Source organism: Balaenoptera musculus, chromosome 14 (assembly GCF_009873245.2).
Source record: "Balaenoptera musculus isolate JJ_BM4_2016_0621 chromosome 14, mBalMus1.pri.v3, whole genome shotgun sequence".
NCBI lineage: Eukaryota > Metazoa > Chordata > Mammalia > Artiodactyla > Balaenopteridae > Balaenoptera > Balaenoptera musculus.
The window spans coordinates 16,481,280-16,505,174 of NC_045798.1; the positions used below are offsets into that span (position 1 = coordinate 16,481,280).

At 37.7% G+C, this 23,895-nt stretch overlaps 1 protein-coding gene across 5 annotated transcripts in view; it reads left to right on the top strand.

Moving 5' to 3' along the window:
- The window catches only part of TMEM116 (transmembrane protein 116), a 105,600-nt gene that overhangs the window by 74,110 nt on the left and 7,595 nt on the right, over window positions 1-23,895 (top strand). For 4 of the 5 annotated variants that reach the window (XM_036823836.1, XM_036823835.1, XM_036823832.1 and 1 more), the window contains exon 5: window positions 20,417-20,521. The exons of the other annotated variant lie outside the window; for it this stretch is intronic. In XM_036823836.1, coding sequence (XP_036679731.1) covers window positions 20,417-20,521 — 105 coding nt within the window. The remainder of the gene's footprint in view (window positions 1-20,416; window positions 20,522-23,895) is intronic. 5 annotated transcript variants of the gene reach the window in all.

A 23,895-nucleotide genomic window follows, 5' to 3' on the forward strand; every position in this document is an offset into this window, starting at 1 on the left:
TCACTTTAAATATGTCCTACCACTCCCTTCTGGCTTGCAGAGTTTCTGCTGAAAGATCAGCTGTTAACCTTATTGGGATTCCCTTATGTGTTACTTGTTTTTTCCCTTGCTGCTTTTAATATTTGTTCTTTGTATTTAATTTTTGATAGTTTGATTAATATGTATCTTGGCATGTTTTTCCTTGAATTTATCCTGTTGGGACTCTCTGTGCTTCCTGGACTTGATTAACTATTTCCTTTCCCATATTAGGGAATATCCCATATTTCCCATATTAGGGAAGTTTTCAACTATAATCTCTTCAAATATTTTCTCAGTCCCTTTCTTTTTCTCTTCTTCTTCTGGAACCCCTATAGTTCGAATGTTGGTTCATTTGCTATTGTCCCAGAGGTCTCTGAGACTGTCCTCAATTTTTTTCGTTCTTTTTTCTTTACTCTGCTCTGCAGTAGTTATTTCCACTGTTTTATCTTCCAGGTCACTTATCCGTTCTTCTGCCTCAGTTATTCTGCTATTGATCCCTTCTAGAGAATTTTTAATTTCATTTATTGTGTTGTTCATCACTGTTTGCTTGCTCTTTAGTTCTTCTAGGTCCTTGTTAAACGTTTCTTGTATTTTCTCCATTCTATTTCCAAGATTTTGGATCATCTTTACTATCATTATTCTGAATTCTTTTTCAGGTAGACTGCCTATTTCCTCTTCATTTGTTAGGTCTGGTGGGTTTTTGCCTTGCTCCTTCATCTGCTGTGTGTTTCTCTGTCTTCTCATTTTGCTTAACTTACTGTGTTTGGGGTCTCCTTTTCACAGGCTGCAGGTTCGTAGTTCCCGTTGTTTTTGGTGTCTGTCCCCAGTGGCTAAGGTTGGTTCAGTGGGTTGTGTAGGCTTTCTGGTGGAGGGGACTAGTGCCTGTGTTCTGGTGGATGAGGCTGGATCTTGTCTTTCTGGTGGGCAGGTCCACATCTGGTGGTGTGTTTTGGGGTGTCTGTGGCCTTATTATGATTTTAGGCAGCCTCTGTGCTAATGGATGGGGTTGTGTTCCTGTCTTGCTAGTTGTTTGGCATAGGGTGTCCAGCACTGTAGCTTGCTGGTCGTTGAGTGGAGCTGGGTCTTGGCGTTGAGATGGAGATCTCTGGGAGATTTTCGCCATTTGATATTATGTGTAGCTGGGAGGTCTCTTGTGGACCAGTGTCCTGAACTTGGCTCTCCCACTTCAGTGGCACAGCCCTGACGCCTGGCTGGAGCACCAAGAGCCTGTCCTCCACATGGCTCAGAATAAAAGGGAGAAAAAAAAGAAAGAAAGAAAGAAGAAGATAAAATAAGATAAAATAAAGTTATTAAAAAAATAATTATTAAGAAAAAAAAATTTTTAAGTAAAAAGAAAACAAAACAAAACCAGACAGGCAGAACCCTAGGACAAATGGTAAAAGCAAAGCTATACAGACAAAGGCACACACAGAGGCATACACAAACACACTCACAAAAAGAGAAAAAGGGAAAAATATATATATATATCGTTGCTCCCAAAGTCCACCTCCTCACTTTGGGATGATTCATTGTCTATTCAGGTGTTCCACAGATGCAGGGTACATCAAGTTGATTGTGGAGATATAATCTGCTGCTCCTGAGGCTGCTGGGAGAAATTTCCCTTTCTCTTCTTTGTTCGCTCAGCTCTTGGGGTTCAGCTTTGGATTTGGACCCGCCTCGGCGTGTAGGTCGCCTGAGGGCATCTGTTCTTCACTCAGACAGGACCAGGTTAAAGGAGCAGCTGATTCGGGGTCTCTGGCTCACTCAGGCCGGGGGGAGGGAGGGGTACGGATATGGGGCAAGCCTGCGGCGGCAGAGGCCACCATGACGTTGCACCAGCCTGAGGCATGCCATGTGTTCTCCAGGGGAAGTTGTCCCTGGATCATGGGACCCTGGCAGTGGCAGGCTGCACAGGCTCCCGGGAGGGGAGGTGTGGAGAGTGACCTATGCTTGTACACAGGCTTCTTGGTGACTGCAGCAGCAGCCTTAGCGTCCCATGCCCATCTCTGTGGTCCACGCTGATAGCCGTGGCTCGCGCCCGTCTCTGGAGCTCCTTTAAGTGGCACTCTTAATCCCCTCTCCTCACGCACCAGGAAACAAAGAGGCAAGAAAAAGTCTCTTGTCTCTTCGTCAGCTCCAGACTTTTTCCCGGACTCCCTCCCGGCTAGCTGTGGCGCACTAGCCCCCTTCAGGCTGTGTTCATGCAGCCAACCCCAGTCCTCTCCCTGGGATCCAACTGAAGCCCGAGCCTCAGCTCCCAGCCCCCACCCGTCCCAGCGGGTGAGCAGACGAGCCTCTCGGGCTCGTGAGTGCTGGACGGCACCAATCCTCTCTGCGGGAGTCTCTCCGCTTTGCCCTCTACACCCCTGTTGCTGCACTCTTCTCCGTGGCTCCAAACCTTCCGCCTTCCACCACCCTCAGTCTCCACCTGCAAAGAGGCTTTCTAGTGTGTGGAAACCTTTCCTCCTTCACAGCTCCCTCCCGCTGGTGCAGGTCCCGTCCCTATTCTTTTGTCTCTGTTTTTCCTTTTTTCTTTTGCCCTACCCTGGTAGGGAGTTTCTTGCCTTTTGGGAGGTCTGAGGTCTTCTGCCAGCGTTCAGTAGGTGTTCTGTAGGAGTTGTTCCACGTGTAGATGTATTTCTGATGTATTTGTGGGGAGGAAGATGATCTCCGCGTCTTACTCTTCCGCCATCTTGAAGCTCCTCTCTAATGGTGGTTTTGATTTGCATTTCCCTGATGATTAGCAGTGTTGAACACCTTTTCATGTTTCTGTTGGCCATCTGCATTTCCTCTTTGGAAAAATGTCTATTCAGTTCTTCTGCCCATTTTTAATCAGTTTATTTGTTTTTTTGATGTTGAATTGTATGAGCTGTTTATGTATGTTGGATATTAATCCCTTATCAGTCATATCATTCGCAAATGTTTTCTCCCATTCTGTAGGTTGTCTTTTTGTTTCGGTGATGGTTTCCTTTGCTGTGCAAAAGCTTTTAAGTTTAATTAGGTTCCACTTGTTTATTTTGCTTTTATTTCCTTTATTTAGGAAAAGGATCCAAAAAAATATTGCTGTGTTTATGTCAAAGGGTGTCCTGCCTATGTTTTCCTCTAGGAATTTTATATTATCTGGTCTTACATTTAGGTCTTAAATGCATTTTGAATTTATTCTTGTATATGGTGTTAGGGAAAGTTCTAATTTGATTAACATGTAGCTATCTGGTTTTCCCAGCACCACTTATTGAAGAGACTGTCTTTTCTCCATTGTATATTCTTGCCTTCTTTGTTGTAGATTAATTGACCATGAGTCAATTAATCACCAATCACCATAAGTGCATGGGTTTATTTCTGGGCTTTCTGTCCTGTTCCATTGATCTGTGTATCTATTTTTATGCCAGTACTATACTGTTTTGGTGACTGTAGCTTTGTAGTGTAGTATGAAGTCAGGGATCATGATTCCTCCTGCTTTGTTCTTCTTTCTCAAGATTGTTCTGTCAATTAAAGGTCTTTTCTGTTTCCATACAAATTTTTATTTTTTTAATTTTTTTTTAAATCAGTCATCAATTTTATACACATCACTGTATACATGTCAATCCCAATCGCCCAATTCAGCACACCACCATCCCCACCCCACCGCAGTTTTCCCTCCTTGGTGTCCATACGTTTGTTCTCTACATCTCTGTCTCAACTTCTGCCCTGCAACCCGGTTCATCTGTACCATTTTTCTAGGTTCCACATACATGCGTTAATATATGGTATTCGTTTTTGTCTTTCTGACTTACTTCACTCTGTATGACAGTCTCTAGATCCATCCACGTCTCAACAAATGACTCAATTTCGTTCCTTTTTATGGCTGAGTAATATTCCATTGTATATATGTACCACATCTTCTTTATCCATTCGTCTGTCGATGGGCATTTAAGTTGCTTCCATGACCTGGCTATTGTAAATAGTGCTGCAATGAACATTGGGGTGCATGTGTCTTTTTGAATTGTGGTTTTCTCTGGGTATATGCCCAGTAGTGGGATTGCTGGGTCATATGGTAATTCTATTTTTAGTTTTTTAAGGAACCTCCATATTGTTCTCCATAGTGGCTGTATCAATTTACATTCCCACCAACAGTGCAAGAGGGTTCCCTTTTCTCCACACCCTCTCCAGCATTTGTTGTTTGTAGATTTTCTGATGATGCCCATTCTAACTGGTGTGAGGTGATACCTCATTGTAGTTTTGATTTGCATTTCTCTAATCATTAGTGATGTTGACCATCTTTTCATGTGTTTCTTGGCCATCTGTATGTCTTCTTTGGAGAAATGTCTATTTAGGTCTTCTGCCCATTTTTGGATTGTGTTGTTTGTTTCTTTAATATTGAGCTGAATGAGCTGTTTATATATTTTGGAGATTAATCCTTTGTCCGTTGATTTGTTTACAAATATTTTCTCCCATTCTGAGGGTTGTCTTTTCGTCTTGTTTATGGTTTCCTTTGCTGTGCAAAAGCTTTGAAGTTTCATTAGGTCCCATTTGTTTATTTTTGTTTTTATTGCCATTACTCTAGGAGGTGGATCAAAAAAGATCTTGCTGTGATTTATGTCAGAGAGTGTTCTTCCTATGTTTTCCTCCAAGAGTTTTATAGTGTCCAGTCTTACATTTAGGTCTCTAATCCATTTTGAGTTTATTTTTGTGTATGGTGTTAAGGAGTATTCTAATTTCATTCTTTTACATGTAGCTGTCCAGTTTTCCCAGCACCACTGATTGAAGACACTGTCTTTTCTCCATTGTATATCTTTGCCTCCTTTGTCATAGATTAGTTGACCATAGGTGCGTGGGTTTATCTCTGGGCTTTCTATCTTGTTCCATTGATCTATGTTTCTGTTTTTGTGCCAGTACCATATTGTCTTGATTACTGTAGCTTTGTAGTATAGTCTGAAGTCAGGGAGTCTGATTCCTCCAACTCCGTTTTTTTCCCTCAAGACTGCTTTGGCTATTCGGGGTCTTTTGTGTCTCCATACAAATTTTAAGATGATTTGTTCTAGTTCCGTAAAAAATGCCATTGGTAATTTGATAGGGATTGCATTGAATCTGTAGATTGCTTTGGGTAGTACAGTCATTTTCACAATATTGATTCTTCCAATCCAAGAACATGGTAGATCTCTCCATCTATTGGTATCATCTTTCATTTCTTTCATCAGTGTCTTATAGTTTCCTTCATACAGGTCTTTTGTCTCCCTAGGTAGGTTTATTCCTAGGTATTTTATTCTTTTTGTTGTAATGGTAAATGGGAGTGTTTTCTTAATTTCTCTTTCAGATTTTTCATCGTTAGTGTATAGGAATGCAAGAGATTTCTGTGCATTAATTTTGTATCCTGCAACTTTACCAGATTCATTGATTAGCTCTAGTAGTTTTCTGGTGGCACCTTTAGGATTCTCTATGTATAGTATCATGTCATCTGCAAACAGTGACAGTTTTACTTCTTCTTTTCCAATTTGTATTCCTTTTATTTCCTTTTCTTCTCTGATTGCCATTGCTAGGACTTCCAAAACTATGTTGAATAATAGTGGTGACAGTGGACATCCTTGTCTTGTTCTTGATCTTAGAGGAAATGCTTTCAGTTTTTCACCATTGAGAATGATGTTTGCTGTGGTTTGTCTTATATGGCCTTTATTATGTTGAGATAGGTTCCCTCTATGCCCACTTTCTGGAGAGTTTTTATCATAAATGGGTGTTGAATTTTGTCAAAAGCTTTTTCTGCATCTATTGAGATGATCATATGGTTTTTCTTCTTCAATTTGTTAATATGGTGTATCACATTGATTGATTTGTGTATATTGAAGAATCCTTGCATCCCTGGGATAAATCCCACTTGATCATGGTGTATGATCCTTTTAATGTGTTGTTGGATTCTGTTTGCTAGTATTTTGTTGAGGATTTTTGCATCTATATTCATCAGTGATATTGGTCTGTAATTTTCTTTTTTTGTAGTATCTTTGTCTGGTTTTGGTATCAGGGTGATGGTGGCCTCATAGAATGAGTTTGGGAGTGTGCCTTCCTCTGCAATTTTTTGGAAGAGTTTGAGGATGGGTGTTAGCTCTTCTCTAAATGTTTGATAGAATTCACCTGTGAAGCCATCTGGTCCTGGACTTTTGTTTGTTGGAAGATTTTTAATCACAGTTTCAATTTCATTACTTGTGATTGGTCTCTTCATATTTTCTGTTTCTTCCTGGTTCAGTCTTGGAAGGTTATACCTTTCTAAGAATTTGTCCATTTCTTCCTGGTTGTCCATTTTATTGGCATAGAGTTGCTTGTAGTAGTCTCTTAGGATGTTTTGTATTTCTGCAGTGTCTGTTGTAACTTCTCCTTTTTCATTTCTGATTTTATTGATTTGAGTCCTCTCCCTCTTTTTCTTGATGAGTCTGGCTAATGGCTTATCAATTTTGTTTATCTTCTCAAAGAACCAGCTTTTAGTTTTATTGATCTTTGCTATTGTTTTCTTTGTTTCTGTTTCATTTATTTCTACTCTGATCTTTATTTCTTTCCTTCTGCTAACTTTGGGTTTTGTTTGTTCTTCTTTCTCTAGTTGCTTTAGGTGTAAGGTTGGATTGTTTATTTGAGATTTTTCTTGTTTCTTTAGGTAGGCTTGTATAGCTATAAACTTCCCTCTTAGAACTGCTTTTGCTGCATCCCATAGGTTTTGGATCATCGTGTTTTCATTGTCATTTGTCTCTAGGTATTTTTTGATTTCCTCTTTGATTTCTTCAGTGATATCTTGGTTATTTAGTAACGTATTGTTTAGGCTCCATGTGTTTGTGTTTTTTACGTTTTTTTCCCTGTAATTGATTTCTAATCTCATAGCATTGTGGTCAGAAAAGATGCTTGATATGATTTCAATTTTCTTAAATTTACTGAGGCTTGATTTGTGACCCAAGATGTGATCCATCCTGGAGAATATTCCATGCACACTTGAGAAGAAAGTGTAATCTGCTGTTTTTGGATGGAATGTCCTATAAATATCAATTAAATCTATCTGGTCTATTGTGTCATTTAAAGCTTCTGTTTCCTTATTTATTTTCATTTTGGATGATCTGTCCATTGGTGTAAGTGAGGTGTTAAAGTCCCCCACTATTATTGTGTTACTGTCAATTTCCTCTTTTATAGCTGTTAGCAGTTGCCTTATGTATTGAGGTGCTCCTATGTTGGGTGCCTATATATTTATAATTGTTATATCTTCTTCTTGGATTGATCCCTTGATCATTATGTAGTGTCCTTCCTTGTCTCTTGCAACATTCTTTATTTTAAAGTCTATTTTATCTGATATGAGTATAGCTACTCCAGCTTTCTTTTGATGTCCATTTGCATGGAATATCTTTTTCCATCCCCTCACTTTCAGTCTGTATGTGTCCCTAGGTCTAAAGTGGGTCTCTTGTAGACAGCATATATATGGGTCTTGTTTTTGTATCCATTCAGCAAGCCTGTGTCTTTTGGTTAGAGCATTTAATCCATTCACGTTTAAGGTAATTATCGATGTGTATGTTCCTATGACCATTTTCTTAATTGTTTTGGGTTTGTTTTTGTAGGTCCTTTTCTTCTCTTGTGTTTCCCACTTAGAGAAGTTCCTTTAGCATTTGTTGTAGAGCTGGTTTGGTGGTGCTGAATTCTCTTAGCTTCTGCTTGTCTGTAAAGCTTTTGATTTCTCCATCAAATCTAAATGAGATCCTTGCTGGGTAGAATAATCTTGGTTGTAGGTTCTTCCCTTTCATCACTTTAAGTATATCATGCCACTCCCTTCTGGCTTGTAGAGTTTCTGCTGAGAAATCAGCTGTTAACCTTATGGGAGTTCCCTTGTATGTTATTTGTCATTTTTCCCTTGCTGCTTTCAATAATTTTTCTTTGTCTGTAATTTTTGCCACTTTGATTACTATGTGTCTCGGCATGTCTCTCCTTGGGTTTATCCTGTATGGGACTCTCTGCGCTTCCTGGACTTGGGTGGCTATTTCCTTTCCCATGTTAGGGAAGTTTTCAACTATAATTTCTTCAAATATTTTCTCTGGTCCTTTCTCTCTCTGTTCTCCTTCTGGGACCCCTATAATGCGAATGTTGTTGCATTTAATATTGTCTCAGAGGTCTCTTAGGCTGTCTTCATTTCTTTTCATTCTTTTTTCTTTAGTCTGTTCTGCAGCAGTGAATTCCACCATTCTGTCTTCCAGGTCACTTATCCGTTCTTCTGCCTCAGTTATTCTGCTATTGATTCCTTCTAGTGTAGTTTTCATTTCAGTTATTGTATTGGTCATCTCTGTTTGTTCTTTAATTCTTCTAGGTCTTTGTTAATCATTTCTTGCATCTTCTCGATCTTTGCCTCCATTCTTATTCCGAGGTCCTGGATCATCTTCACTATCATTATTCTGAATTCTTTTTCTGGAAGGTTGCCTATCTCCACTTCATTTAGTTGTTTTTCTGGGTCTTCCTTCATCTGGTATATAGCCCTCTGCCTTTTCATCTTGTCTGTCTTTCTGTGAATGTGGTTTTTGTTCCACAGGCTGCAGGATTGTAGTTTTTCTTGCTTCTGCTGTCTGCCCTCTTGTGGTTGAGGCTATCTAAGAGGCTTGATGGGAGGCTCTGGTGGTGGGTAGAGCTGACTGTTGCTGTGGTGGTCAGAGCTCAGTAAAACTTTAATCCACTTGACTGTTGATGGGTGGGGCTGGGTTCCGTCCCTGTTGGTTGTTTTGCCTGAGGCAACCCAACACTGGAGCCTACCTGGGCTCTTTGGTGGGGCTAATGACAGACTCTGGGAGGGCTCACGCCAAGGAGTACTTCCCAGAACCTCTGCTGCCAGTGTCCTTGTCCCCACGGTGAAACAGAGCCACCCCCTGCCTCTGCAGAAGACCTTCCAACAGTAGCAGATAGGTCTGGTTCAGTCTCCCCCAGGGTCACTGCTTCTTCCCCTGGGTCCCGATGCGCACACTATTTTGTGTGCTCCCTCCAAGAGTGGGGTCTCTGTTTTCCCCAGTCCTGTTGAAGTCCTGCAATCAATTCCCACTAGGCTTCAAAGTCTGATTCTCTATGAATTCCTCCTCCCGTTGCCGGACCCCCAGGTTGGGAAGCCTGACGTGGGGCTCAGAAACTTCACTCCAGTGGGTGGACTTCTGTGGTATAAGCGTTCGCCAGTCTGTGAGTCACACACCCACCAGTTATGGGATTTTATTTTACTCTGATTGTGCCCCTCCTACCGTCTCATTGTGGCTTCTCCTTTGTCTTTGGATGTGGGGTATCTTTTTTGGTGAGTTCCAGTGTCTTCCTGTCGATGACTGTCCAGCAGCTAGTTGTGATTCTGGTGTTCTCGCAAGAGGGAGTGAGAGCACGTCCTTCTACTCCGCCATCTTGGTTCTTCTCTCTCCATACAAATTTTTAAATTATTTATTCTAGTTCTGTGAAAAATACCATTGGTATTTTCATAGGGATTGCATTGAATCTGTAGAGTGCCTTGGGTACTATGTTCTTTTTAACAGTATTAATTCTTCCAATCCATGAACGTGGGATATCTTTCCATCTGTTTGTGTCATCTTCAGTTTCTTTCATCAGTGTCTTAGAGTTTTCCAAATACTGGTCTTTTACCTCCATGGTTAGATTTATTACCAGGTATTTTATTCTTTTTGATGCTATTGTATGTGGGATTGTTTTCTTAATTTCTCTTTCTCGTAGTTCGTTGTTAGTGTATAGAAACGCAACAGATTTCTGCATATTAATTATGTATCCTGAAAATTTATGGAGTTGATTTATGAATTTTAGTAGTCTTTTGGTGGTGTCTATAGAATTTCTATGCATAGTGTCATGTCATCTGCAAACAGTGACAATCTTACTTCTTCCTTTCCAATTTGGATTCCTTTTATCTTTTATTTCTTTTTCGTGTCTGATTGCTGTGGCTAGGACTTCCAATACTATGTTGAATAGAAGTGACAAGAGTGGGCATTCTTGTCTTGTTGTTGATCTTAGAGGAAATGCGTTCAGCTTTTCACTGTTGAGCATGATGCTGCTGTTGGCTTGTCATAAATGGTCTTTATAATGTTGAGATATGTTCCTTCTATACCCACTTTGTTAAGAGTTTTTATCATAAATGAATGTTGAATTTTGTCAGAAGCTTTTTCTGCATATGTTGAGATTGTCACATGATTTTTTTTCTTTTATAAATTTATTATTTTATTTATTTATTTTTGGCTGCATTGGGTCTTCACTGCTGTGTGTGGGCTTTCTCTAGTTGTGGCAATCAGGGGCTACTCTTCGTTGTGTGCGGGCTTCTCATTGCAGTGGCTTCTCTTGTTGCAGAGCATGGGCTGTAGGCGTGCAGGCTTCAGTAGTTGTGGCTCACAGGCTTCAGAGCACAGGCTCAGTAATTGTGACCACGGGCTTAGTTGCTCCGTGGTATGTGGGATCTTCCAGGACCAGGGCTTGAACCCATGTCCCCTGCATTGGCAGGCAGATTCTTAACCACTGTGCCACCAGGGAAGCTCCTGTCACATGATTTTTGTTCTTCATTTTGTTAATGTGATGTATCACACTGATTGATTTGCCGATATTGAACCATCTTTGCTTCCTGGGATAAATCCCAGTTGATCATGGTGTATGATCCCTTTAACGTATTTAGCATACTTTTGTGGTCAGAAAAAATGCTTGATATAATTTTTATCCTCTTAAATTTGTGGAGTCTTGTTTTGTGGTATAGCATGTGATCTATCCTGTAGAACATTCCATGTGCCCTTGAAAAGAATGTCTATTCTGCTGTTTTTGGGTGTAACAGCGTGTTGATATCTAAGTCCAACTAGTCTATTGTTGCCTTATTGATTTTCCATCTAGATGATCTATCCATTGATGTAAATGGGGTGTTAAAGTCCCCTACTTATTATTGTCAATTTCTCCCTTTATGTCTGTTAGTATTTGCTTTATATATTTAGACGCTTCTGTATTGGGTGCATATATGTTAATGAGTGTAGTAGCCTCTTCTGTGTTGATCCCTTTATTATTATATAATTCCCTTCTTTGCCTTTTATTATAGCCTATTAAATGTTTTAAAGTCTATTTAGTCTGATATGAGTATTGCTACCCCTGCTTTCTTGTCATTTCCATTTGCTTGAAAAATCTTTTTCCATTTTGTCACTTTCAGTCTGTGTGTGTCTTTAGCCCTGAAGTGAAGTCTCTTGTAGGCAGCATATTGAAGGGTCTTGTTTTTTTCATCCAATCAGCCACACTGTGTGTTTTGATTGGAGTATTTAGTCTCTTGACATTTAAAATAATTTTTAATAGATATGTACTTATCGCTATTTTATTGCTTGTTTTCTCATTGTTTTTATAGTTCTTCTCTGTTCATTTCTTCTTTTAGTTTCTTCCCCTATGTTTGATGATTTTCCTTAGAAGTATACTTGTGTTTCTTTCTTCTTAGTTTTTGTGTATCTATTGTAGGTTTTTGATTTGTGGTTACCGTGGGACTCATATATGTTGACCTATAATTATATCAACTTGTTTTAAACTGGTAATTTTTAAGTTCAGACACATTCTAAAAGATCTACATTTTTACTCCCCTCCCCCACATTTTGTGTTTTTGATGTCATATTTTACATCTTCATGCTTATCCCTTATCTATTTATTGTAGTCATAGTCACTTTTACAATTTTTTATCTTTTACTCTACATACTGGCTTATTTAATGGTTGATCCCCAGTCCTTACCATATATATATTTGCCTTTCCTAGTGGGATTTCCCCTTTCCTGTAGATTCTTATTTCTTTTTCACTTAGAGAAGACCCTCAACATTTCTTTTAGGGTAGGTTTAGTATTGATGAACTGTTTTAGTTTTAGCTTATCTGAGAGATTCTTTGTCTGTCCTTCTATTCTAAATGATAGTCTTGCTGGGTAGAGTATCCTCAGTTGCAGGTTTTTCCCTTTCAGCACTTTGAATAATCATGCCACTCCCTTCTGGCCTGTGAAGTTGCTGCAGAGAAATCAGCTCTTAGCCTTATGGGGATTCCCTTGTATATGACTTTTTGTTTTTCTCTTGTTGTCTTTAGTATTCTCTTTAACTTTTGCCATTTTAATTATGATATGTCTTGTTGTGGGTCTGTTTGAGTTGATCTTGTTTGGGACCCTCTGTGCTTCCTGTACCTGGATATCTATTTCCTTCTTCAGGTTTGGGAAGTTTTTAGCCATAATTTCCTTAATTACATTTTAGATCCCCTTCACTCTCTCTTCTTCTTCTGGGATCCCTTATAATGTGAATGTTGGTATGCTTAATGTTATCCCAGAGATCTCTTGAATTGCTTTAATTTTTTAAAAAGTTGTTTTTCTTTCTGCTGTTACGATTGGATGATTTCCATTATTCTGTCATCCAGATCATTTATGCATTCTTCTGTATCACTTAGTCTGCTATTCATCCCTTCTAGTTTGTTTTATATTTCAGCTATTGAATTATTCATTTCTGATTGGGTCTTTTTTATATTTTCTAGTCCCTTGTTAAAATGCTCAGCGTTTACATCAATTCTTTTTCCTAATTCAGTTAACATTGGTAATTTCATTACCAATGTTTTGAATTCTTTATCTGGTAAATTGTTTCTTTCTGTTTCATTATTTCATTTTTTCAGGGATTTTGTCTTTCATTTGAGAGTAGTTCTTCTGCTTTTTCATTTGTGTGACTTTCTCTGCTTCTATGAATTTAGGTGAAATAGTTACCTATTGCAGTCTTGAAGGGGTGTTGTTATGAGGGAGTGTCCCTATACGGACTGTGTGTGTCCAGTGCCTTTGGTGGGAGATCTGGATTTGACTTGGATGCAAGTCACATTTTTCCTCAGGGTGTGCTGGCAGCTATCACCCCAGTGGGGGGGGGCTGGAGATGGAGGGGCTCGAACTGGCACTGTGTGAGGCAGGACTTTCCCTCTGCTCAGCGGCCATCATGACCCTACGTGGGGTAGGGTCTGATCCCAAGTTACTGGAGCAGAACCCCTGAGGTTTGGACTCAGGCTGGCTCTGTTCCCTTTAAGTGTGTGTTTTTCTCTCTCCCCACACCAGGACTCTTGCCCCTGAGGAGGGGAGTGCCAAAGCAAGGGGGGCCCATGTGCAGATAGAGGTCTGATGTGCTGCCTGTGTAAGTGCCTGCGACTCCACTCAGATGCAGCCTCGTGTGCAGGTGTCCTTTGTCCCTCACAGCCAGTCACTTTCCCAGCCTCCACTGCTCTCGGCCCTCTTTGCTCCATAGAGCTGGTGGAGGCCTGTGTGGACTCTCGGTGTGTGTTGGGAGGTGAGCTGTGTAGAGTGACACCACAGCTTTGTCTTTTGGTTGTTGAGTTGTAAGAGTTTTTAAAATATATTCTGAATAATAGATCCATATCAGATATATCATTTGCAAATATTTTCTCCCATTCTTTAGGTTGTCTTTTCACTTTCTTAATAACGTCGTTTCGTGCACAAAGGTTTTACAAAATAATTTATTGAGGTGAAATTCACATAACATGAAATTAACCATTCTAAAGTGAATAACAGTTTAGTGGTATTTAGTACATTCACAGTGTTGTGCAACCACCATCTCTATCTAGTTCCAAAACATTTCTGTCCTTCCAAAGTAAAACAGCGTACTCATTAAACAGTTTCTCCCCATCTTTCCTACCCCCAACACTTGGGAACCACCAATCTGAATTTAGTATCTATGGCTATATCTATTCTATATTATTTGATGTAGTAATAAAATAATTCAAAATGTGACCTTTTGTGTCTGGCTTTGTTCACTTGGCATAATGTCTTCTTTTTTTTATACAGGGAAGATTTTTTTTAAATAAATTTATTTATTTATTTTTGGCTGCATTGTGTCTTCGTTGCTGCATGTGGGCTTTCTTTAGTTGCGGCAAGCAGGGGCTAATCTTCATTGCAGTGCGCGGGCTTCTTATTGTGGTGGCTTCTCGTTGTGGAGCACAGGCTCTAGGCACACGAGCTTCAGCAGTTGTGGTGCATGGGCTTCAGTAGTTGTGGCTCGTGGGCTCTAGAGTGCAGGCTCAGTAGTTGTGGCGCAGGCTCAGTAGTTGTTGCTTAGTCGCTTCGCAGCATGTGGGGTCTTCCTGGACCAGGGCTTGAACCCATGTCCCCTGCATTGGCAGGCGGCTTCTTAACCACTGCATCACCAGGGAAGCCCTAGCATAATGTCTTGAAGGATCGTCTACATTGTAGCATGTATCAGTACTTCATTCCTTTTTATGGCTGAATAATATTCTACTGTGTGTATACATCATAATTTGCTTACTTATTCTTCTGATTATGGACATTTGCACTGCTTCTATCTTTTCACCTTTATGTACATGCATGTACATGTGATTGAGTACTTATTTCCAATTATTTTGGGTATATACCTAAGAGTGGAATCGTTGGATCATATGGTAATTTTATGTTTAATTATTTGAGGAAGCACCAAATGATTCCCATTTTTGATGCTCTTAATTCCTTTGTGTAGATCCAAATTTCTATCTGTTATTACATTTTTTCCCTGAAGTACTTCCTTTAACATATCTTATAGTAATGGTGTGCTTCAGTGTAATCTCTCAGCTTTTGTTTGTCTGAAAAAGTCCTTATTTTTGTCCTTTTTTTGGAAGGTATTTTCACTGTGTATAAAATTCTGGGTTGACAGATTTTTTTTTTCCTTTCAGTATTTTAAAGATGTTGCTCCTAATGTTTTCTGGATTGCATTGTTTCTGATTGTTTCTGCATTGTGTCTGCTATCATTCTCATCTTTGTTCCTATGTATGTAATGTGTCTTTTTGCTCTAGATGCTTTTGGTGTTTTCTGTTTTCCCCTGACTTTCAGTGATTTGATTATGATGTCCCCTTTTTTAATTTGAAGTATAGTTTTTTAAAATTCATTAATTTATTTGGCTGTGCCATGAGGCATGTGGGATCTTAGTTCCCTGACCAGGGAGTGAACCTGTGCCTCCTGCACTGGGAGTGCAGAGTCTTAGCCAGTGGACCACCAGGGAAGTTCCTAAATTGAAGTGTAGTTGAGTTACAATATTGTGTTAGTTTTAGGTGTACAGCAATGTGATTCAGTTCTATATTTTTTTTTCAGATTTTCCATTATAGATTATTACAAGGTATTGACTATAATTCCCTGGGCTATATGGGAAATCCTTGTTGCTTATCTATTTTATGTATAGTAGTTTGTATTTGTTAACTCCATACTCCTAATTTGTCCCTCCCCGTTCCCTCTTCTCTTTGGTAACCGTAAGTTTGTTTCAATTATCTCTGAGTCTGTTTATGTTTTGTGTACAGATTCATTTGTATTATTTTTAGATTGCACATATAAGTGATATCATATATATTTGTCTTTCTCTGACTTACTTCACTAAGTATAATATTCTCTAGGTTCATCCATGTTGCTGCAAATGGCAATATTTCATTCTTTTTTATGGTTGAGTAATACTACATTGTATATATACCACATCTTTTTTTAAAACTTTTTAAAATTAAAAAAAATTTTTTTAATTTTTATTTTTTTAATTTATTCTTATTTAAAAGTTTTCATTTTATATTGGACTATTTTTATTTAGTGTCATGTTAGTTTCAGGTGTACAGCAAAGTGATTCAGTTATACATACACATATATCTATTTTTTTTCAAATTCTTTTCCCATTTAGATTATTACAGAATATTGAGCAGAGTTCCCTGTGCTATACAGTTGTTGGTTGTCTGTTTTAAATACAGTAGTGTGTATATGTCAATCCCAAACTCCCAATTTATCCATCCCCCCCCGACCTTTCCCCTTTGGTAACCATAAGTTTGTTTTCTATGTCTATGAGTCTGTTTCTGTTTTGTAAATAAGTTCATTTGTATCATTTTTTTAAGATTCCGTATATAAATGTTTCATCTTTCGTTGTCTAACTTACTTCACTTATTTATTTATTTATTTTTGGCCATGCAGCACAGCTTGCAGAATCTTAGTTCCCCGACCAGGGTTTGAACCCAAGCCACAACAGTGAAAGCACCAAGTCCTAACCACTGGACCACCAAGGAATTCCCTGACTTAACTTCACTTAGTATGATAATCTCCAGGTCCATCTATGTTGCTGCAAATGGCATTATTTCATTATTTTTTATGGCTGAGTAATATTGCATTGTGTATGTATAACCACACCTTCTTTATCCATTCATCTGTCGATGGACACTTAGGTTGCTTCCATGTCTTGGCTATTGTAAATAGTGCTACTGTGAACATTGGGGTGCATGTATCTTTTCAAATTAGAGTTTTCTCTGGGTATATGCCCAGGAGTAGGATTGCTGGATCATATGGTAACTCTAATTTTAGTTTTTTAAGGAACCTCCATACTGTTCTCCATAGTGGCTGTACCAATTTATATTCCCATCAACATTGTAGGATGGTTCCCTTTTCTCCATACCCTGTCCAGCATTTATCATTTGTAGACTTTTTGATGATAATCATTACGATTGGTGTGAAGTGATACCTCACTGTGGTTTTGATTTGCATTTCTCTAATAATTAGTGATGTTGAGCATGTTTTCATGTGCCTGTTGGCCATCTGCATGTCCTCTTTAAAGAAATGTCTATTCAGGTCTTCTACCCATTGTTTGATTGGGTTGTTTGATTTTTTTTTTTTTTATATTGATTTGTATGAATTGTTTTTATATTTTGGATATTAACCCCTTGTTCATTGCATCATTTGCAAATATTTTCTCCTATTCCATAGGTTGTCTTTTCATTTTGTTGATTGTTTCCTTTGCTGTACAAAAGCTTTTAAGTTTGATTAGGTCCCATTTGTTTATTTTTGTTTTTATTTCTATTGCCTTGGGAGACTGACCTAAGAAAACATTGTTACAATTTATGTCAGAGAATGTTTTGCCTATGTTCTCTTCTAGGACTTTTATGGTGTCATGTCTTATATGTAGGCTTTAAACCATTTTGAGTTTGTTTTTGTATATGGTGTGAGTGAGTGTTCTAACTTCATTGGTTTACATGTGGCTGTCCAGCTTTCCCATCATCACTTGTTAAAGAGACTGTCTTTTCTCCATTGTATATTCTTGCCTCTTTTGTCATAGATTAGTTGACCTATGTATGTTATGTGTCTTTTTGCTCTAGGTGCGTGGGTTTATTTCTGGGCTCTCTGTTCTGTTCCGTTGTACTATATGTCTGTTTTTGTGCCAATACTACACTGTTTTGATTATTGTAGCTTTGTAGTATAGTCTGAAATCTGGAAGCATTATGCCTCCAGCTTTGTTCTTTTTCCTCAGAATTGCTTTGGCAATTCTGGGTCTTTTTGGTTCCATATAAATTTAAGGATTATTTGTTCTAGTTCTGTGAAAAATATCATGGTTATTTTAATAGGGATTGCATTAAATCTGTAGATTGCTTTGGGTAGTATGGCCATTTTAACAATATTAAGCCTTCCAGTCCAAGCACATGGGATATTTTTCCATTTCTTTGAATCATCGTCTATTTCCTTTATCAGTGTTTTGTAGTTTTCAGTGTATACGTCTTTCATCTCTGTGGTCTTTCATCTCCTGGGTATTTTTTTTTGGATGCGATTTAGAATGGGATTGTTTTTTCACTTTCTCCTTCTGATATTTCATTGTTAGTGCAAAGAAATGCAACAGATTTCTGTATATTAATCTTGTGTCCTGCTACCTTGCTGAATTCATTTATTAGTTCTAACAGTTTTTGTGTGGGACTTCAGGGTTCTCTCTATAGAGTATCATGTCATCTGCAGATAGTGGCAGTTTTACCTCTTCCTCTCCAATTTGGATACGTTTTATCTCTTTTTCTTGTCTGATTTCTGTGGCTAGGACTTCCAATATTGTGCTGAATAGAAGTGGTGAGAGTTGGCCTCCTTGTCTTGTTCCTGAATTTAGTGAGAAGGCTTTCAGCTTTTCATCATTGAGTATTATGTTGGTTATGGGTTTGTCGTAAATAGCTTTTATTATGTTGAGATATGTTCCCTCCATACCCACTTTGGTGAGAGTTTTTATTATGAATTGATGTTGAATTTGGTCAAATGCTCTTTTCTGCATCTATTGAGATGATCATGTGGTTTTAGCCTTTCCTTTTGTTGATGTGGTGTATCAACATTGATTGATTTGCATATGCTGAACCATTCTGTGACCCTGGAATAAATCCAGCTTGATCATGGTGTATGATTCTTTTTATGTGTTGTTGAATTTGGTTTGCTAATATTTTGTTGAGGATTCTTGCATCTGTATTCATGATTACGTTGTGCCTTGGTCTGGTTTCTTCATGTTTCTTATGTTTGGTTTTGTTAAGCTTCTTGGACATGGTGGTTAATATTTTCATCATATTTGGAAAATTTTTGGTTATTATTTCCTCAAACATATTTTCTTTGTTTCTCCCTTCCTGTCTACTCCTTCTGGAATTCCAGTCCCAGGTGTGTTAGCCCACTTGTATTCCACAGCTCACTGAAGTTTTGTTCATTTTTTTTTCAAAGTCTTTTTTCTCTAGATGTTTCATTTTAGTTTCTATTTCTGTGTCTTCAAGTTTACTAATTTTTTGCAGTTTTTAATTTTCCATATTTTAAATTCCATATATTTTTCATCTCTAGAATTTCAACTTGGATCTTTTTGATATCTTCCATTTCTCAATGTTGTGCTCATGCTTTCCTCTACCTTCTTGGACATACTGAGTATATTTACAATAGTTCTTTTAATATTTTTGTCTCCTAATTTTTATAATCTATGTTGTATCTGGGTCCATTTCTATTGATTAATTTTTCTCTTAGTTATGGGCCATAATTTCCTGCTTATCTACATGACTTACAATATTTTAGTAGACACCAGACATTCTAGATTTTACATTGTTGGGTATTAGGTTTTATATACATACATAAATTTTATATACATATATAAATCCCCTTTAAATTTGGGGATTTTGTCTTAGATGTAGTTAACTCTGAGTCTGTTTGATCCTTTATTTTTTGAAGGCTTGCTTTAAGCTTAGTTAGGGAAGTATTTCTTGTACAGCTAATTTGGTCCCAATAGTAAGGCAATACTCTTCTTATGATTCTACTTTATTATTCTACAGTACTGCCATTCCAGCCTATGGATTAGGAAGTCATTCCACACTGGCTGATGGGAACACAAACTATTCCTTCAGGGATTCCTTTGGAGATTGTTCCACCTACTCCTTTCTGGTGCTTCTTTCTCTTCTCTTCATGGTTTTCTCTCCCATGTTTGTAGATAAATACTTAATCAAAGACTTGAAGGTACCTCTGCATATCTCCAGAGCACTATGTCTCTGTGTGTCTGCTTCTTCCCTGATAATTTGCTTCACGCATTTTAGCTGCCTTGGCCTCCCCAAACACTGAAATGTCTCCTCAACTCACCAGGACAGCTTGTCTCTGTTTGGATTCCCCATCACTGCACTCACTTTTCCCAGCCAGGTAGCTGGGGAACTTGATGAACTCAATTTGTTTGCTTTTCTTCTTTCAGGAATTACTGTTCTGTAATGATTGTTATCCAGTGTTTGAAAACAGGGTGTTTTCACATATTTTGTCCAATTTTTAGTTTTTAAGGCTGAAAGACAAATTCTATTCATGTTATTTCATCAAAGGTGGAAGCAGAAATTCCTTCTCTTGGATTTTGTGCTGCTGGTTCATTGTGATCTTGTCAGCTCTTTGATGCTTTTAAAGATTTAAAAAACATTTTATTCAGCATATTTAGTTCTTTTGATTGGAAAGTTTGGTTAAGACAGCCTAGGCTATCATTATTAGAAATGGAAATTCTTATGGCCTTTTCTTTTTTGAAAATTTTTATTAGAGTATAGTTGATTTACAATGTTGTGTTAGTTTCAGGTGTATAGCAAAGTGAATCAGTTATACATATACATATAGCCACTCTTTTTTAAGATTCTTTTCCCATATAGGCCATTACAGAGTATTGAGTAGAGTTCCCTGTGCTATTCAGTAGGTCCTTATTAGTTATCTATTTTATATATAGTAGTGTGTATATGTCAATCCCAATCTCCCAGTTTATCCCTCACCCCTTATCCCCTGGTAACCATAAGTTTGTTTTCTATATCTGTGACTCTACTTCTGTTTTGTAAATAAGGTCATTTGTACCCTTATGTCCTTTTCAATTAAAAAATAAAATAGAAAAAGATTCTATGATATCCTCATAAAATTAGAACAGTTGGGTGAGAGGAGGTGGATAATGCTGTGGTTCCTCTGAACATTCAAAAGGATAAAATAAGGAAGCTGGGACATATTTTAGGCCTGGGTAGGTTTCCCAGACTTGGCCCTATTTTGCATGGTATGGATAGTAGATGGTAAGTTACTAATAGACCAGTAGGTAGGATTCTTACAGCAGAAAATAATGTAGAAAGTTGAAGGAAGCCATAGTGGGACAGTTATGATGGGCTGTTTTGATTTTCACCTAGATATTCTACATTTCCTCATTTTTCTACACTGTCAATTACATCTGGTACCTGTACAAAGAGCTGAGGATGAAACCCCACCAGAGTGGACAGAGCACAGTTCCACTGGTAAGTTTTATTCAGAGCTAATAGTTATGAACAGTATGCTAAGACAAACCCATACATCCTTGACAAACAGTTAGCACTCAGCACTGGCGGAGTTTCCAGTCTGTTGACATGACTTCCTCTTCTCTCTTGCCATCACCGCCACCACCAACAGGATTTGATTCTAGGAAATATTATTTATAGTATTGCCATTCCTGCCTGGTTCCTTTCAGTAAGGGAAATCCTTCTTGGCTCTATGCCAATCCGTCATTATTTTTAGAGTAAAGAGAAAGATCTTGGAGAGCAGTTAGGGAAAGTGCTCAGCCAGCTAACGTGGGATTTGGGCTACAGGTATTGGAAAGGGAGGGTGTTTGTTCTGCTCTGATGTATTTCTTTGGTATGTGTGGGTAACAGGTATTGGTTTGCAGAAGGGCAGAGGAATTCATGTGTGGTAATCAGAAAACAAGATGGATCCAGGGAGCAACTGTCTTTCCTTCTTTGGTTCACAAAGAGTTTTGGGCACTGTCTATTATTACAAAAAGAGAGGAGAACACAAAGTCAGTGAGTCAGTACATCTGGATTCTTTTTTGTGTATACATATCTTACATGTCACATAGTTCACCTATTTCATGTGTACAATTCAGTGGTTTTAAAAGTAAACTTACCAGGTTGTAAAATTATCATCATAAATCAGTTTCAGAATATTTTATTTGCCCCAATAAGATCCTTCATGCACATTTACTGTTAATCCATTTTCCATACCCTACTCTAGGCAACCACTAATACACTTTCTGTCTCTATAGATGTTCCTTTTCTGGACATTTCATATAGACATTTCATATATCATACAAAATGTAGTCTCTGTGTCTGGTTTATTTTATTTAGCATAATGCTTTTGAAGTTCATTCATTGTAGTGTGTCTAAGTAATTCATTCCTTTTTATTGCTCAATAGTATTCTATTGTATAGTACACTTAGTTTCTTATTTCTGATTCTTTCAGTATATCACTAAGTGATTTAACAGAAGACATTTTTATGATGTTAGCAATTTTCATTTCTTTAAATGTCTTTATGTATTTTAATCTTACTGTACATATCTTACAAATATTCCAGCCCTTTTATTTCTGTAGTATCCATTCTGTTGTGGCTTTTTGAAGGGGAATTTTTGTTCAAGAGCACCATGGAGTAAATGAATCTGGAAATCCTCCCAAAATACTTCTTCCAGAGCCTACAGATCAGTTCTAGAACAAATGAAAGTGGTATACTGTCATGTACATGGGGAAACTCAGCAAATGTTTGTTGAATGAATAAATGGTATTATAGCACTGTGAAAAGAGCATTTGAAAGTGAATCAGGAGATCTGTCTTATAAACCTAGTTCTGTCATTTATCTCCTGTATGTCCTTGGACACGTCATCTCCCTTTCCTGAGTCTCAACTTTTCATCATGAAAATGGAGTGCTGGTCTATGTGATCTTTAATGTCTTCTTCCAGCTCTAAAATGCTACAATACTCTTAAATTCTCACCTGACTGACTTCTTAAGAAGATACTCTTCTTGCTTTTTGTAGCCTTGCTCTAGATGCATACTGCTGGAAAAGGGCAGGAGTATAGAATGCTTTTAAATTTTTTTCTCTCTTTTTTTTCTTTTTTGTTATAAGGACAAAGTGCAGTAAGGAAATCCTTGAAAAATTAATATGATGAGACCCCCTTATCAGCATCCCAGACTAGATACTACAGTCTGTACAAGTACTGTCAATAGAACTTTTTGCAATGATTAAAATATTTTATGTACTGTTCAGTTCTATAGCCACTAGTCATATGTGGCTATTGAGCACTTGAAATGTGGCTGATGTGATTGAGGAACTGAATTTTTATTTCATTTAATCTTTTTTTTAATCTCTATTTTATTTAATCTTAATTTTAATTTAACCACATGGAGCTAGTGGCTACTGTATTGTAGAGCCCAGGACTATATTCTGATCCCTTTATCTCTTGTTTACCTCTGAGGATTCAACCCTTATAATTATTCTTTTATATTTTCAACTTGTATAGTTTCTTAGCTCCCTGCAATTTAGTAATGACCCATGGCTATATATCCATTTGACATGTTTGTTTACATAATCCTACAATCCTGGAGCTAGAAGGTACTACAAAGAAACAGTTAGTTCAGTTCCCTCCCTTCAAGCAGATTAATGTCAAAAAAGTTCAAGAAATGTATAGATATAGTATTTAAAGTTTTTATTCATTCATTCACTCATAAGCTAAGAGACTAACTGGAATTTGAGAGGAGTTCTTCAGCCACAGAGTTATTCTCTAAAGAAGTAGTCATGAGACCAGAAGCCAAAGATGAGGACAACATGGGGGAATATTATCCTGAGTCTTGGGCTCCTGGTAGCAGAACAAATTAATCTTTTTTTTAAATTAAAGTATAGTTGATTTACAATATTATATTAGTTTCAGGTGTACAACATATTGATTCAATATTTATATAGATTATACTCCATTTAAAGTTATTACAAGATTATGGCTGTATTTCCCTGTGCCATATAATATATCCTTGTTGCTTACAGAGCAATTTAATTTTTGAAGGAAAATAGAAGGAGAGATGTAAGATTAACTCTCATATATAATATTCTGTTGCTTACTATGCATACAAATGCAGTATTGAGACTTCTCTTTATAACCCATGCTATGACACTAGTTCCAAGAAGACAAACTCTATCCCCAAATTTGCCCCCACTTCCTATTATTCTGTCATTATAGCTTTATATCAGGAGCCTGGAAGATTTGTTTTTCATTTTTGAGTTCTCTTTTAAATACCCCAGGAAGACTTCGGCCCTAAACTATTACTAGTAAGCTTTTTTACCAGCGATTCATTGACAGTGGATAAGAACAACAGTTAAACACAAGATAGCCACCTGATGATGGATAGAGGATAGAATAAAAAGAGAAGAAGAAACGTGAGTGGGAGAGGTCACCAAAGACTAATTTTACTTATTTCCCATTTTACCTGAAGTCGACACTGGCCATTCTACTTTAAATCATTTGCTATTCCTGATCCAAAGTTCTTAGGGCAAATCAGTTACCCACCTCTGATTATTGATTAATTGCTCACTTAATCCTTATTGATCCCTAACAATGGCATTCCAGAATATAATATGATCTCTGCCTTAAAATATTGGATTGGCCAAAAAGGTTATTTGGCTTTTTCCGTAAGATGGCTCTAATAGTGCTTAGTTGTCTTTAAGTTCATTTGAAACAATTTTGTTAGATCGTATTGTGACAGCTGTCATATCGGTGTGCATTTTTAAAAAATTGATCAAAATTGGTGAGTTTTTGTGTAGCCATTTTAATATTGAAGATGGAAGAAAAAAAGCAACATTTTCGGCATACTATGCTT